This window comes from Papilio xuthus, unplaced genomic scaffold (assembly GCF_000836235.2).
Source record: "Papilio xuthus unplaced genomic scaffold, Pxut_1.1 DF828142.1, whole genome shotgun sequence".
Lineage (NCBI taxonomy): Eukaryota > Metazoa > Arthropoda > Insecta > Lepidoptera > Papilionidae > Papilio > Papilio xuthus.
In genome coordinates, this window is record NW_013530507.1 from 1,980,935 (window position 1) to 1,997,595 (window position 16,661).

Consider the following 16,661-nt stretch of genomic DNA (forward strand, 5'->3'; position numbering starts at 1 on the left):
AGAGTTCCGTATATTTAACGTGTACGACGGAAGTGTGGAAACGCAAAGAAAGCGTTTATCCCATGCTCTGCTTAGAATTCCGTTTGCTTACTTGACAAGGCATTAAGTCACTTTCCTTGCTTATATAGCGGTCAATTGACATCGTGGTATCATACCGAACATTTTATAAATGGGTATAGAAAATTATTATACGACTTTTAAATTGTTTTGGACTAACTATAAAGTAGAGCCTAATTCTTATTCTTTAAGTGATTATGGTACATATTATATATTTATACCTAAATCTCTTTAGGAAGTTACTCCATATTATGTTGGACTCTGTCCATAATTCCAATCCAAAACCTACAGTTTAAAACATTTAACACTAAACATCTTAAACTGATATAAAAACGGCTGAACACTCACGTATATTCGTCCGGTGGCGGCACCGACTAGTTTCGACCCCATCGGATTTATTCTTTCGGACGCGGATTATTTCGCGGACGCGGCCCGTCCGCCAGTGTACCAACGATAATACCAGTACCACTCATCCTGATGAAGGGCCCCCGATGGGCTCGAAACTAGTCGGTGCAGTGTTAAGCCGTTTTATATCAGTTTAATATAATGTCTTACGAAAGTTTGAATAATTTAATTAACTAAACATCTTATTTTTTCAGATACTCGTATATACCTTTTATTCTAGTTACTCATGCATATACATAAACTGAATCCACTTTATCTCGAAATTTCATAATATATACGAAAGCTTCGAGGTAACTAGGTAGTTCTGGTAATGGCCGATTATTGTAGTGAATGATGTTTCTTTGTTTACAAAGCTTATATTTTGTGAATCCTATCTTTATCAATGGTTGAATTAAATTAAACAAATCACTATTATCATGGCGTTCATTTATCACCACTGGTTACTAATGAACCATAGTTTTAAAACTGGGGAAGACAGATTTGTGAACAAAAAGATATTAATAATTTTAATGATACCAATATGTTTTATTTTACAGTTCTTTCATCATGTCAGAATATTAACAGATTTAAAAACTAAAAGTAACAACTTATTCTCAATATATATTTTTTATTTATATGCATTATGTAAATTAGTGACGTTAATACATAAAATAAAAATAACATTTACATTCTATTTTGTAAAAGATAAGAGTTTTAATATTATCTAATACGAATTTACGGTATCTAAAACTTTATTTTTAACTATTTTAACAATGTTTATTTGTGCTGATAAAATGTATGTTAAGGTGCGTTTCCATTAAAGTGAATAATAAACTAAAATAGCATAAAGTCTTATAGAATCCAAATTAAACTATAAAATGCATAATGTTATTGAATTTTCTCTTACTATACTTTCTATCTATTTTATATCTATCTTTAAATTAGTTATGTAAAAAATAAGGGAGCAAAGAATTATGAAAAAGGTCATCTAAAATCGCTGAAATAGCGAAGCGATCGCTGCCAATCGACATCCATAATTGCAGATATGTTGTCTACCTTTGAACGACGGAGGAACGCTTAGAAAGAGGATACTTCCCATTCCTATGCGTCCCTTCCTTCGTCAAATCCACTTACACACATCTTACTCCTTAATACGTACTCATAGTTTTTTCTTATATTTTTGTACTAACTGTTACACTAAACGTTAGTGAAAGACCATCCTTAAAGCTAGATAACTGCCCGCTGTGCAGTTACAATGCCACAATGAGCTTATCAGCACTCCACTTTGCAGTGTATCAATATAAACCCCTCGGGAGAATGTTAACACTGCATACTTAACGTTGCTTTTGAAAACGTTAGCTATAAGTGATAGCTTAATTATAATAATGTCCAAAACAACAATAGAAGTAAGTAATTACTAATTAATACAGTTTTCAGTTGTCTTATAATCTAGTCTGTAATAAAAGTCGTATTATTTTGTTACTTTTAAACTCGCAAATCTCTGTATGCCCTAGTTTGTATTCGAATAGGCATTTCCGCCGTCTCATGTAGGATGACAGAAAGCAATGATACTTACTAGTGCTATCTCTGTCTATTCCAAATGTTTTTTGAACATGACATGAAAATATTTCATTTAAAAATCATGAACCAACGGTTTCTCATGTCTTTACAATATTCGTGACTATATAATAGTTATAATAAAATCCATTTAGTGATAAAATGTCACGAATACTAACATTTTTTATAAAATAAATAAAAATTATAAAATAATTTATATTGTTGTAGTTTCATGCATTCCTTTATTTATACTACTTAACGATACGGTAAATGAAAATTAACAAGCTTATATTATGTGTTTTAAAGGTATTATGCTATATATTTCTGTGGTTATTACCTTCATGTCTATCTCTTGACAACGGGTTGGCGCTGACGCCACCCATGGGCTGGCTTACTTGGGAAAGATTTAGGTGTATCACAGACTGCAAGGCATACCCTCAAGAATGTATAAGGTAATCTAAAGTGACGTTTGTTTTTTTTCTAACCGTGAAAAGATAAATCTATTGGCAGTTTGGCGAAGGATCATGTTGAAAAAAATTGCTGTTCAAATCCATACTATTTTAAAATACTTTTAGATAGATATATACAAAAATATTTCTATGAAAATAATAAAGCCAAATGATAGAAAGTAAAATTAAATTTATAAAACAAAGACATTTTCATTCGTAAAGACGAAAATATAAAAACCTGCTTTTTGAAGTCTGTTAAAAATGTAGTCTTTAATAACAAAGTCTTATAAAATTACAGCGAAGCCCTCATAAAACGTACTGCTGATATTATGGTAAAAGAAGGGTATCTGGCTGCTGGCTATAACTACATAGCCATTGACGATTGCTGGCTGGAGAGAGAACGCGATGCTAATAACCGTATGGTGGCCGACCGACATCGTTTTCCGAGCGGCATCAAAGCGCTTGCGGGTTACGTGAGTATTTAAAATTGGCAGGCGCTTGGAAATATTTATTTCAATATTAGCTGAAAATAACACTTCTTACTTATTTTTACAAATTTAGCTACTTTGATAATAAATTTATATAACAATAGTCATAATTAATGTTATTTTTTCCTTAATTAAGTTAATGCATAAATGACCTTGTTGAAAATTATAGGTCCATGAGCGAGGTTTAAAGTTCGGGATATACCAGGACTACGGCACAATGACGTGTGCGGGATACCCAGGAGTGCTCGGCTATGAGGAAATTGATGTAAAAACCTTTGCAGAATGGGATGTGGATTATATTAAACTGGACGGATGCTATGTTGATTCTACTAAAATGGATACAGGTAGGGGTCCTCCATTAATCACGTGATATTATTAAGATCTTTTTGACCCTTACCTCACTTCTGGTGTTAAATCATGAGGTTTAAGACGAGCCCTTTCTCCTACACACGAGTATTATTTTGATACAAAACAACAAATTCATTTCGGATGTCTATGGGCGTCTTTGATTACATCGGTGTTCTAGTGGCTTATTTGACTCCTCTGAAAAATAACTTTTTAGGTTATCCCGCTTTCGGCAAATTACTGAATGAGACTGGGCGTCCTATGTTGTATTCATGCAGTTGGCCGGCGTACCAGGATAAAGTAAGTATTAACAAAAACAAAGGAAATTCACAATAGCTGCTTGGAATTTTTTGTTAGTTTAGAACGATGCAAAATTTATTAGAAAGATTTGAAATATACATGATAAATAAGGTCATAGTTCGATGATGTCAAGCCCTCCACTGCTTCTCTGTGTTTATCCCGCTGTTATATAAACATAAGAATGTATGAAACTGTGTAAAAAAAAGTACTGCAAAAAACTATAAATATTTAAAATGTTTCATGAATTTAGTCAAAACCGAAACAAATAAAATAGACTTAGGTAAAATGATGAAGCAAAAATTTGAAAAACAAATTATAGAAGATTACTTACGTATACTTATAAATAATCCAGTGTGAAATTAAATTTTTATTGTAGCCAAATTACGATTCGATTGAGAGACATTGTAACTTATGGCGCAACTGGGGGGATATCGATGACTCCTGGACATCTGTGACGAGCATTATGAGTTGGTTCGCAAACAATCAGGATGAGCTGGTGAAGCACGCGGGACCTGGACATTGGAATGACCCGGATATGGTAAGACTTCAGAGATTCCTAATTATTATCAAGTACACACCTTTAAAAATATACAGCTGCTATATATCTGTTCCACTTGTAAACTAGGAGGAGGACGGAAATGCATATATTTTAAATAAGAAGCATTATAAAATATAATTCCTTTCTGTTTGCAGTTGATAATTGGTAACTTTGGTTTATCATTGGATCAAGCTCGGGTACAGATGGCTGTGTGGTCGGTGCTCGCTGCGCCACTCCTTATGAGCGTAGACCTAGCCACCATTCGCCCGGAGTTCAAGGAGATACTCCTCAACAAGGATATCATCGAGGTCGATCAGGACCCTCTCGGGAAGCAAGGACTTCGAGTATGGACCGGATCCAATTGCGAGGTGATAATCTCAAGAATTTATCCGATTGCGAGGTGATTTTTAGCCGAAGGAAAAACTCAATTAGTAGCCTATGTGTTCTTCCAAACTATCAAATTTTAGCGAGATCCATGCCGCCGTTCGTGAGATACCTCGTAACAAACATCCATCAATCCATCCAAATTCGCATTTATAGTATACAAGTAAGAACTAAGAAATCTAGAATAAATGTTAGTTGATTTATTGACTTTTTTTATCATAATTATCCATTGTAATATTTATTCTATTGAAAACTTATAAAACAATAAAAAAGAAGTATTAAAAGTAGGTTTTTCTATGTTCTATGATTGCGCATCGATTAATTAGGTTTGAATGGCTTCATCTCATTAAAAATCTATTATAGGAAATGAAAAACGACGAATCCATTATGCGCAATTATTACCGGACATAAAAATAATTCCTGTAATCCTAATAATAAATAAATAATAAAAAATACAAGCTTTCCTTTTAGATTTGGACTCGAGAACTATTTGACGGATCTTACGCTATAGCATTCGTGAACTTGCGAGAGGACGGTGCTCCATATGCACTTAGTGTTAGGGCCCACCATATGAAGATACCCAAACAAACTTATAAAGTAAAGGTTAGTCATCATAACAAATATTGTCTTTTAAACAATCAAACGACTCAAACATCTTACTTGATCAACTTTTACAAAAGTGTTAAGTTTCATTTTGAAATTATAAGCTAAATTATATCGCACTGGTTTTTCAGGATCTATACAAGGAAGAAGAATCTAGAGTGTTTGGCGCAGAAGATGTTTTCGAAACCCGAATAAATCCCACAGGTTAGTAACAGACGATTAACTAAACTGCCTAAGAATAGCATTCTAATTTTAAAGGCATCTATCTATAAAGCTCTTAACATCAAGTTATAATATTAAAAAAAGAAGAGAGTCTGTATGTTATATGTATATAAAAAATCCATGTTTCTTACACATGATGTATTCGAGTTACTAATATCGAACAACCAATTATTAAAATTTTTGTGTGTCTGTCCACAAATCCGCGATTGTTCCGAATGATCTCCGAAACGGCTAAGCCGATTTTGACGAAACTTTTACTGGAAAGTAGCTTGTGTGTGCCGGAGTAGCTTAGGCTATTTTTTCAATTCTATTAAACGAAGTCGCGGGCAACCGCTAGACTTAACTAACTTTAAAGATAAACTATAAAGTGATTAGTACATATTACTTTTAGATATTATTAGTTAGAATCCTTTGGTGCGAATGGCGCGCTTTCGTTACAAAGTCAAGTGTCAAAATGATTAGTGAGGGGACACAAACGTCAATATTTTAGTAAGGCTAGTGTTGCGCCGGTCCACCGGCACAGTTTCGGATTTTCTTACTAACATTGCTTAACTATAACACAACAATAATAGAATAGTAAAAATTTAGAGGTAAAGTGAACTTATTTATAGGTATTTTTTATTTTTTCTTTTCGCAGGTGTCCGTTTCTACAAGTTCACAAAATGTGTATCCCACGGAAGGAGAATACGTGCAAATAAAAACCATTGTGTTGTTTAATTCCGATCTGGTGATATTTTACAATTTTAGTATTTTAAGCGATTTGCTAATTAATTTTACGTGGTTATGTAATAAATATTTTTCCAATGAAAACAATATCACATTTTTTTTTGTTTTATTCATTGTTCTCGTGAATATAATTTTGTCGGCCTTCGCCATATTTGATTTTCAATGTAAACATGTAACATGGTGTGAGTACCTACGTGCTAATATTTGACGAGCCTTGACTCCTAGTTTGATTATTTTTAATGAAAATTCATATCTTACTAATCTTACTTCTTACTAATATTAATAATGCGAATGTTTAGATGGATTGATGGATGGATGTTTCTTTGAAGATACCTTCAATCTTCAAACAACGGAACGGCTTAAGGGATCTTACTGAAATGTGGCATAGATGTAGAACACAATCTGAAAGAATACATAGGCTACTTATTAAGTTTATTTTTTAATACTGCGCGGACGGAGTCGCGGGCGACAACTAGTATCCGATAGTATTTCAACCCATAAGATATTTTCTCTACCAATTAGTATATTTAGATTAATTTTAATTTGCTTAAACTATACTGTCCAAAAATAACTAAACGACATAATTAACAATTTGATGATTAGGTTAAAGTGTCTCTTAATAGTTTTTAACGAGGACGAAGAATAACGAGCAATAAGATATATTAAAAATACATTGAAATAATTGATACGTGATTAAATTCCTCTTTACGGTTATGACATCGTAATAGTCAAAGCACAAATTTAAAATATATATATTACTAATATTATAAATGCGTATGTTTAGATGGATGGATGTTTGAAGGTATCTCCGGAACGGTTCAATGGATCTTGATGAAATTTGGCATATACATATAGAACATAGTCTGGAAGAAGACTACCAATTATGTTTTTAATTCCGCGGAGTGCTAACGACAGGTAGTCTAATAATAAAATCGTATTAATTTAACCCTTATGTTCATTTCGTATAGTATGCCATACTTACAACTTTATAAAAAAATAAATATCACTATAAAATAATTTTTAACTTAGTTTTTGCCTTTTCTTAAAAAAAGAAATCTTGCCACAATAAGGGTTAATGCAATGAAAGTGAAAATTTTTACTTATTTTAATGTCGATAAGATTTATCTATTTAATATTCTCCTAATTTCCAGTGAAGAGTATGAAAAATACGATGGTAAATGTTTATCTATAGACAGAAAGAAATTGCAACACACGTTTTGTGTTTAATTAAGTATCTTACAACTCGACTCAACTGTTAATATATTCTAGATCACAACAATATTCGTTGATGTTGTAGAGTTTTTTTATAGAACCTCCAATCGTGACGATATTTTTTCGATGTTTGTTACATAAGTTTTTTTTTTCCATTTGAAACAAAATTGATATTTGTAACAAAGTTACTTTCATGCTTAGTTAAAATATAGTGAGAAATGGCCTTCTCGTTAGTTTTTTTTTATTTGACAGCATTGTGGTTACGTTAATTGTATTAGTGGAATTTTAAATAAAGGTTGAGAAATAAAATAAAACGGCTTTTAAATATTATTTTTGGTATGGAGTCTAAACCTAGGGGCGGAGGTGTGCGGTAGGTAGGCCTAGATATCCTAGGTATTCTTTGAAACCTCCATTTTGTAATTTTTTTTACAATTTTACATAATTCTTGTACCCGTGTATTATACCCCTTAGGCCAAAAGTCCTTACTGTTTAAATTACAATGATGCTTAATAAATTCAGACTATTTTTTGTATAACTACCAATTTTTTGTTTATAAAAAAGGTTATTTTTAATTAACTTAAATTAATTTTGGAGTTATGTTTAATACGTAATTACCGAATTTTAAGGTCGAAATCGGGATTTTTTTCTTCATAAAACATTTATTTGTGTCCAGTACAAATTGAACTTGAGTTGAATGTTTTGAGATCTGTTTAGACATTGGAACTGAAATAAAGTTACTTATTTCCTATTACTTACTTTTGATTATTCTTGATTGTACCGATCAATTATATTTTTTAATTTCACACAAACTATTAATAAATAAAATGTTAATTAATGTCAGTTTACCTCGTACCTTAAATTAAATAAAAAGATCAGCCACCTTGTCATAATCGTTGAACTTTTTTTAACCTTACCTTCAGATACAGGAAGTAAAAGAAGCAACTTTATCGTGTACTTGAGATTTTATTCCATGACTTGTAGACCGTGAGGATCGCGTGTGGAGTATCGCTAATTGCCCGCAATATTTTACTGCTATTGGTTGATTTTAAAAAATTTAATGATACCATTTTTATGACTACGTTTGTTTTTAATGATGATGTAAAAAGGCAAAGGCTAGAAACACATACTAGACAAAGGGATCTGTCGTTATGTTCCAACATAATATTATTATTGGTGAAAATCGTCCTTTATGTAGGAAAGAAGTTGTATATTTTAGAGTTAGCGTGATAGCGCTGTCGTTTGTTAAAACAACATATCAAAAAGGGTGAAAAGTGCTAGTACATATTTCCGCGATTTGTGTTATGAGGAGTCAGTGTGATGCTATGGAAGTTTTCTGTTTTTTATATTAAATCATTTAGGATTCAATACAATGATAAGAAATTAAGCATGAGCAGATATTTAAAAGTTTTGATAAGATTATGAGACAGTAATTTATTTAGCTCATCGTAACAGCTTTTCGCGACAATTGGGACGAGTTTTGTTCATTGATGACCGTTAACGAAGGGAAAGTGGCACGACATGAGAATTTTAAGTGCCTACAAAACATACCTAGTTAACTTTGCTATGAATAGATCGAATTCCGATGTAAAAATGTGAAAAGATAAAAGAAACAGTATCGTTATTAAATAAGAATTTTATGATATAATATTATATTTACATGTTTTATTTACAAACAATAAAATAGAATAATTATTTCGAAAATATAATAAACAATGATTCATTTCTTTAATGATAAGAAAATGACGCATGAGCCATTGAAATAAAATTTGTATTAACGTTTTATGAGTCTCATCGATAAATAATGCATTGTATAATATTGTCTAATTTACCATCATATTTTATTACATACTCCAGCATCTACTTCCAAGCTCTAAACTCCAAGCTGATAAAGAACGTGATATCATGTTTGCTGTTTGACGTTTTGACGTAGCAAATAACCTAAAAACTGATCACGTCACGTCACATGAGCGGAGCATAGGAATTTGACATGGAAGGAAAATTGCAATACCATTAAAATATTTTGTAATAATTTCTTATAGCACTTGAACATTTGTAAATCAAAGTGAAAGTAAAAATCAAGTTCATTAACGAGGACAGTGTCATCTGCCAGCCTTACATTTATAAATTGTATTTCTTTATAATTATAATTTGTTATCGGTCATTTGCGTAAGAGTAAAAGAAAGTTGGTTAAATAGTACCGTTGTAGGTCAATGGTATGACTCGTTCACTTCGGTAACGTGTAGGTCTGACGTCGACAGCAGACGAGCAGCGGGCGAGACGGTGGGGTCACCAGTCTGTATAGATCGGCGCAAAGTGTAGACGTCAGTGCGTCGTAAAGTGCTCCTAAATTTATCGTGTATCTATAACCGTAAAATAAAATCCCTTTAAAATAATGTCGGCGAAAGTCCAAAATGTAGGCATTCTTGCCATGGAACTTTATTTTCCTTCACAATACGTGGATCAAGTGGATTTAGAAAAATTTGATGAAGTCGGCACGGGCAAATATACAATTGGTCTCGGGCAGAGTAAAATGGGCTTCTGTTCTGACAGAGAAGACATAAACTCCATCTGCATGACAGCTCTACATCGACTTATTGAGAAGAACAACATTAATTTGCATGATATTGGAAGACTTGAGGTTGGTACTGAGACAATTATTGATAAAAGCAAAAGTGTGAAGACCTTTTTGATGACATTATTTGCTAAGGAAGGAGCCACTGATATTGAGGGTATTGATTCTACAAATGCTTGTTATGGAGGCACTGCAGCACTTTTTAATTCAATTAATTGGGTTGAGTCATCTTCCTGGGATGGTAGAAAAGCTATTGTTGTGGCTGGGGATATAGCGGTGTATGGTAAAGGACCAGCAAGACCAACAGGAGGTGCTGGGGCTGTAGCTATGTTAATTGGTCCCGATGCCCCCTTAGTTTTTGACTGTGGTGTCCGTGCATCATATATGACACATGCTTATGACTTCTATAAGCCAGATTTAGCTTCTGAATTCCCCTATGTTGATGGAAAATTGTCTATCAAGTGCTATCTAAGTGCCCTAGACAATTGTTACAATTTGTTCTGTAAGAAAATGAGGAAGGAAAACCCTGATTTCAAAGGTTTATTAAGTTTGGATGGAATGTTATTCCACTCTCCTTACTGTAAATTAGTACAAAAGTCTCTGGGTAGAGTATGTTTTAATGATTTCCTGAATGCATCATCTGCTGAGCGTGAAAAGCAATTTCCTGGACTATCTCAATTTGACAATCATAAAAGAGAAGAAACATATTTCGATAGAGATGTAGAGAAGGCATTCATGGTATACAGTGAAAAATTATTCAATGAGAAGACAAAACCTTCATTACATGTTGCCAAGAATGTTGGAAATATGTATACACCATCATTGTATGGTGGCCTGGTGTCATATTTGGTTAGCAAGTCACCAGATCAATTGATTGGTAAGAAGTTTGCTCTGTTTTCATATGGATCTGGTCTTGCATCTACTATGTATTCCATAAACATATGCAAAGATATGAGTGCAGGGTCAAAATTGGAGACCTTAATAAACTCTTTGAATGATACAGTTGCAATGTTGGAGAAGAGACAATGTGTTGACCCACAAGTGTTCTCTGATCTTATGGATGTAAGAACACAGAATTATCACACTGCCCCTTACGAGCCATCCGGGTCCATAGATGTCTTGTTCCCAGGCACATATTACCTTGTACGGATAGATGAACAAAGGAGACGTACATATGAAAGAAAGCTTTAAGAATTTACTATGCATTTTTTATAGCATTTGGTGTAGGAATTAATTTCAATTATAACTTTAAAGCATTACCAAATGATGTTACAATAGTGAGCTTAGATATTCCAACTTGTGTTTGTTTTTATTTATTTATCTGTTTAAATATTCATTAAAATCTTTGCGGACTATACCTTAAGGTAACTATTTTTTTTTAGATAGAAATCTTATTGTTTATATTTGGAAGTGTTGTGGAACAAGAAAGATTGTGCAATATTTAAGCATGGTTGTGGGGAATGAATTATGAATATTCTCTCAATCTCATGGTTATTTAATAAATTATATAATTTAGTATTTATTAATGTCTGTACATGGCAGGGTAAGGGAGTTGAGGAGTCTAAATATATAACAATACATAAAAATATATACAAGACATGTTATGAATATTATATGTATGAGTAACAAATTTCCTTCCAAAATTATTTTATCAGCAAATGGTCATCACAAATATGTTTTTAGTCACAAGAAGTCTTAGAAATAAGATAGTGAAACATACTTACTATGTCATAGTGATCAAAGTGTATTTAAATTTTTAATATTGACAAGGAATTTTAATTACATATTAATTAGTAAATGAATCAACAAATTGTACTTTAAAAAAAGACATAATTAACCTATTTAAGAAATGAGGTGATTAACATCAGATTTTTTCATTGAAAACTTATTTGTAATACAATGAGTTTACACTGCGAAAACAAACAAATTATTATACAACATTATACTATTTTGTATTGTTTTTAATAAGATTTCTTGTGGAATATGCTGTATATGTATTCATTATTGTTCACAAAGTGTACAATTTTTATACAACTTATGTTGTAATATTTGATATTATAGTTTCATATTTAATTCTTTGGGTATTATATTTATCATTTTATTCCAAATATTAATATCACAAATAATATTCGGTTTAAATATTGGTTGGTTTTTATTATGACTATAATTTATTAAATATATATTTGAGATAAAAAAAAATGTTTTATTTGTTTAACACATCCTTAATCAGGGCGAGTGAAGAGAGCCCTACACTATCCCACAATTTTTACAGTTTTGTGGTACGCTTTATTAAGAAGCTGTTATTCTTTCGGAATTTCTAAACTAGCTCCGTCCTTGCGATATTAAAAAAAAAACTTGATAAGTAGCCCATGTGTTCTTCCAGACTGTTCTACACCTATGCCAAATTTCATTGTGATCCGCTTAGCCGTGAGATATACCTTTAAACAAAAATCCATCCATCCAAACTTTCGCATTGATAAGTAAGATGTTTTTATCGTAAAAATTATATATTAATTTATAAAAAAAAAATGTTTTAACGGTTAGTGAATGTTTTGCGAGTGTGCACACACTGAAAAAGAGTCTGTGCGCGTGAGTTTTGAAGGTGGGGGGTGAATGTCAAGCTCAGTGAACCTGAACTTTAGAGATCAAGTATTCCGCTTGATCGATTAATTATTTGCATTGTAAATACATAAGTTTTATCCAGCTTTATAATTAGATGTATTCATTTGATTCCTTATAAAATAATAGGCAGTATTGTAGTTTTCAGATATCTTGGCGGCTCTTAACTTCGTGCGGGTCGCTGCTCAGAATACAATTTTAGGTATAACGGGATGCGGGGGGAGAGTACTGCGCAGCGGGCTAATGACCTTTTGCCGCCAAAATATTTGAAAAGAACAATACCTAAATAATTATTTTCTACTTAATAACTAGTACATGTACTTACAAATTTATGAAGTTTGAAAACTGGTGCATTAAAATTAGGTTCTTAAATAATTTTGTTTATTTTGTTTATAAATAATTAAATCGTTTTTCATTGATATATTAAAATATAAACAGAAAATTATAACTAAAAATTGCATACAATACAATGGGGCAATCGCCTTTGTTCATCCAAATGACCTCTTCATATTTCTTAGTTAATTATGCTATAAACACCCTTTGTTATTATGTCGAATGATTATTTTGAACTGTCTTTTTATTATAATGACGTATTTTTTACTATTGCATATTTGTTTAATTGCCGGTTTCTGAGACCGAAATCCATATTTAAAACATATTACCCTCATTGTCGTTGACAAAACAAGTATAGGAGTATAATATATACAGGAATTATTGTTTTAGAAACGTTATCAGTCTCTTAGTGTAACTGTATCACTAGTTAACATAAAGGATCTTCCACAAAAGAGAGAAAACCTACTATCCCCCGGCAACGCATCACCAATTTCTTTCACAATGGAAACTAACCACAAATTGTCGTACATATTTTCGTAACCGTGAATTTTTTTTTTGTTGTAACCAATGTTTTTTTTCAGATCATTTATTAAGTTAATATATACTTTACATTTTTTGTTATCAAGATTAATTGAAAAAGTGAATATGTTATGTAAAAATGGGTGTTTTTGACTTTAAAATATATCTTTTACATTATGGACGATATAACACGCACTTTAAAAGTGTAGCAAAAAGTTAGGTAATAGAATAACACCTTAATTATGGTAAATAACACAGGTAGGTATTTTATGTAGTTTTCGTGTCGCTTTACGTATGCCCCATCATCAGCTCACTATACGTGCTCACCGAGGGGCTCGGAGCCTACCCTAAGTTAGGGTGATTAGGCCATAGTCAACCACGCTGGCCAAGTGCAGTTTGGTTGACTTCACACATACCTTTGAATTTCTTCTCAAATATGTGTAGGTTGCATCACGATGTTTTCCTTCACCGTCAGAACGTCGGATAAATGTACATATGTAAATAGTAAATCGAAAAAACACATTGGTACATTGTGGGATTCGAACCCAGGACCTGCAGATTGCAAGTCAAGTGCTTGATCCCTGAGCCACCGACGCTCAACGTACGTATGCCTACTAAATACTAATTGCGCATTTTACTTTATCTAACACAATTTAAACAATGGAACGAATATTTATCATCAATCAAGGAAAAATCACAGTTCCGTATATAGTATTTAATTCAAAAGACTTTTCCAAGGACAAGAACACAATTTAGCTTAGTTATAAGTATTTACAAGTTTTAGTGCAATTTCTTTGAATTTTTATAGGATTCCGAAAGTTTATAACATAAAAGTCTATTTCTAGTCACTGTCGAATATTATTACCTCCATTGTATTGTTGTTCAGTCACAAAATAAACTAATTTTATAGGAAGGTTACATTAAATATCATGACATTTTACTTAACCTCTTCAAGTTTGTAACCTTTGTGGTAAAATTGTCACAAAAACCATATTTAGCTTCGAAGGTCTCATAAATAATACACAATTACGTCTTACTAGCTGTCACCCGCGACTCCGTATGCGGGGAAAATAAAGTAAAGAAAAAATAGCCTATGTGCTTTTCCAGACTATTTTCTATATGTTAACCAAATTTCATCAAGATCCGTTCAGCCGTTTTAGAGATATCTTCAAATAAACATCCCCCCATCCATCTAAACTTTGCATTTATAATTAGTAAGATATGGAGATGCCACGCGCCGTACTCGTGTGTAAAGATATAAATATTTCCATATATAATTTTTATACAATACATAAAGCCAGTTCGAAGTGATAATGAGGATATTTATTATAATTTAAGCTGAAATTCTTAACACCTGTTTGTAATTTTTCCTGTTGTATCGTTTGCGAGAAAATCTATAGAGCATGTTTAGTATTGTATAGTATTGTAGTATTCGTAATGTTGTTTCAAGTTTACACAACAAATTTTCATTTATATACTTTCATGGGCGCGTCTCACAAAAGATGTATCTTTATTTGTCGAAGGTGTCGATAAACTTCAAAAAATTTCAGACACAATTTTATCAAATTGAGGGCAATTAAGTAGAATCAACAAAGAGTACAACAAAAATTAACGAAAGTTATACCTTAATTTTTACTACAGACTTTGGGCTGCCTCGATTTTTTATTAAAAACAATTTGTATATTTAAATCTTACTAATATTATAAATGCGAATGTTTAGATGGATAGAAGGTTCAGAATGGCTGCATATATCTCGCTAAAATTTGGCAAAGATAGATGTAAAGCACAGTTTGAAAGAATACACAGACTGCTAATAAGAGGTTTTTATTCTAAAATCCGCGCGGACAGAGCCGCAGACTACTGCTAGTACATTATAAAACTAAAATACTTGAACGGAAGTAGTAGTTGAGTAAGAGGTGCGTTCGTTAGATTTCTTATGAAAAACCTGAGATAATGCTTATCTTTGAGAGTCATCAGGCGATGTTTAGATCAAGATTAGAATTGAAAATGTACTGTGAATAACCAATGCCGAAACTTCCGTAAAAACATATAATATACATCTATAATCTGGTTGACTGATCTGATAAAACTGTGAGAACGTTATTTTTGCCCGACTGATAGGGGTGAAGTGGAAGCAATTCCGCGTCTTGTCTGATGAGTGTGCGTCCCGAAAGCCTAATTTAGTCCTCTGTCCTTTCCTATCCTTTTTCTTATAAGGGAAGGATGGGAAGTGGAAGTGGACTTTCCGGATGAGAGGATGCATGGAAAGGGAAAATGTTTTCTTTCTATGCATCCTCTCCCCTATCGAATAAAGGTAGGCAACGCATATGCAATTGCCACCTTATGATAAGTAAAAAAAAGGGTAATGCGGGCAATTTTTGACGGAGTAGCAACAGTTAATAAAAATGATAGCACTTATTTAGTTTTTTTGGATCGGTGTTCATGATCTCTGAAACTTCCCCAAGGAGTAAACTAACTTAAAATTAGTGGTACTCTTTCTTTTCGGGAAGAAATCTCCAAAGGATACTCTGCCTAGGGGGGATAGGGTCATGTGACATTTGGTAGAGGTACTTACAGGGATGGTCTTAAATAAAAATATTTGATCAAAATGTCAATATTACGCAAGTCGTTTCTTTTTGTTTGTAATTTATTCACTTCCGTCATACAAGTAACTTGATTAAGTATTCACGCACTCGCTTTTGTCATGGTGATGAGTTGATCTGAATAAAGTAAAGATAAGCCACGTACTCCTCGTACCGATATATTATAGATTATTGGTTTTTGTTGCAATTTAAATATGTACATACATTTGCAAATATACATAAAATCTTATCCATTATACGTTCGAAACTGGATAAGCAAGAGTCATTATCCGATCCGACCTCGGTAAGCGAGAAACTCAGATTTGAGAGAAACCTCTATAAACGAGAAATATATCTCGGTCCCTTCGACTCTTGCTTACAAAGGTTCGACTGTAAACGCCAAAGTTTGAATGGATTTTATTACCACGAACGACTGAACGAATTTGAATGAAATTTGGCATAGAAATAAAATTTTACAGTTTAACTAAGATGTAGATTTATTTTGCTAACCGTGGGAGAAAGTAGCTTATAAAAATTAAATAAACGTAAACTCAAACTCTACATATATGAACAACCAATGTGTCTTTTATCTTGAACCATTAGTTACAATATAATTGTTTGTAATTTGTTAACTACTGTTTAATGAACAAGATAACTTGTTTAACTATTTGGTATTGATTGTCAAAACACGTGTCTATTTGATGTTAAGCCCACGCGCCAAACGACTGAACTATCAATATGGAATAGTTTTTCGAAGTGAAAAATATTATT

At 32.4% G+C, this 16,661-nt stretch overlaps 2 protein-coding genes across 3 annotated transcripts; both read left to right on the plus strand.

Annotated features, from left to right (window-relative positions):
• The first annotated feature begins 1,756 nt into the window (after positions 1-1,756).
• Positions 1,757-6,145, plus strand: LOC106114128 (alpha-N-acetylgalactosaminidase). Of its 2 annotated transcripts, XM_013307221.1 has the most exons (10): positions 1,757-1,847; positions 2,305-2,450; positions 2,746-2,920; positions 3,105-3,279; positions 3,498-3,580; positions 3,957-4,118; positions 4,274-4,486; positions 4,974-5,105; positions 5,237-5,309; positions 5,965-6,145. In XM_013307221.1, exons 1-10 carry the CDS (start codon positions 1,827-1,829, stop codon positions 6,042-6,044), a joined length of 1,260 nt encoding a protein of 419 aa, XP_013162675.1. In that variant the 5' UTR covers positions 1,757-1,826; the 3' UTR covers positions 6,045-6,145. The 2 variants fall into 2 exon arrangements, with proteins under 2 accessions (XP_013162675.1, XP_013162674.1); XM_013307220.1 differs by lacking the exon at positions 1,757-1,847 and having other exon boundaries at positions 2,238-2,450.
• A 3,068-nt stretch (positions 6,146-9,213) lies between these two features.
• On the plus strand, positions 9,214-11,797 carry Hmg-s (3-hydroxy-3-methylglutaryl-CoA synthase). The gene has a single exon (XM_013307664.1). The coding sequence runs from the start codon at positions 9,658-9,660 to the stop codon at positions 11,026-11,028; it is 1,371 nt and encodes a 456-aa protein (XP_013163118.1). The 5' UTR covers positions 9,214-9,657; the 3' UTR covers positions 11,029-11,797.
• Positions 11,798-16,661: the final 4,864 nt, after the last annotated feature.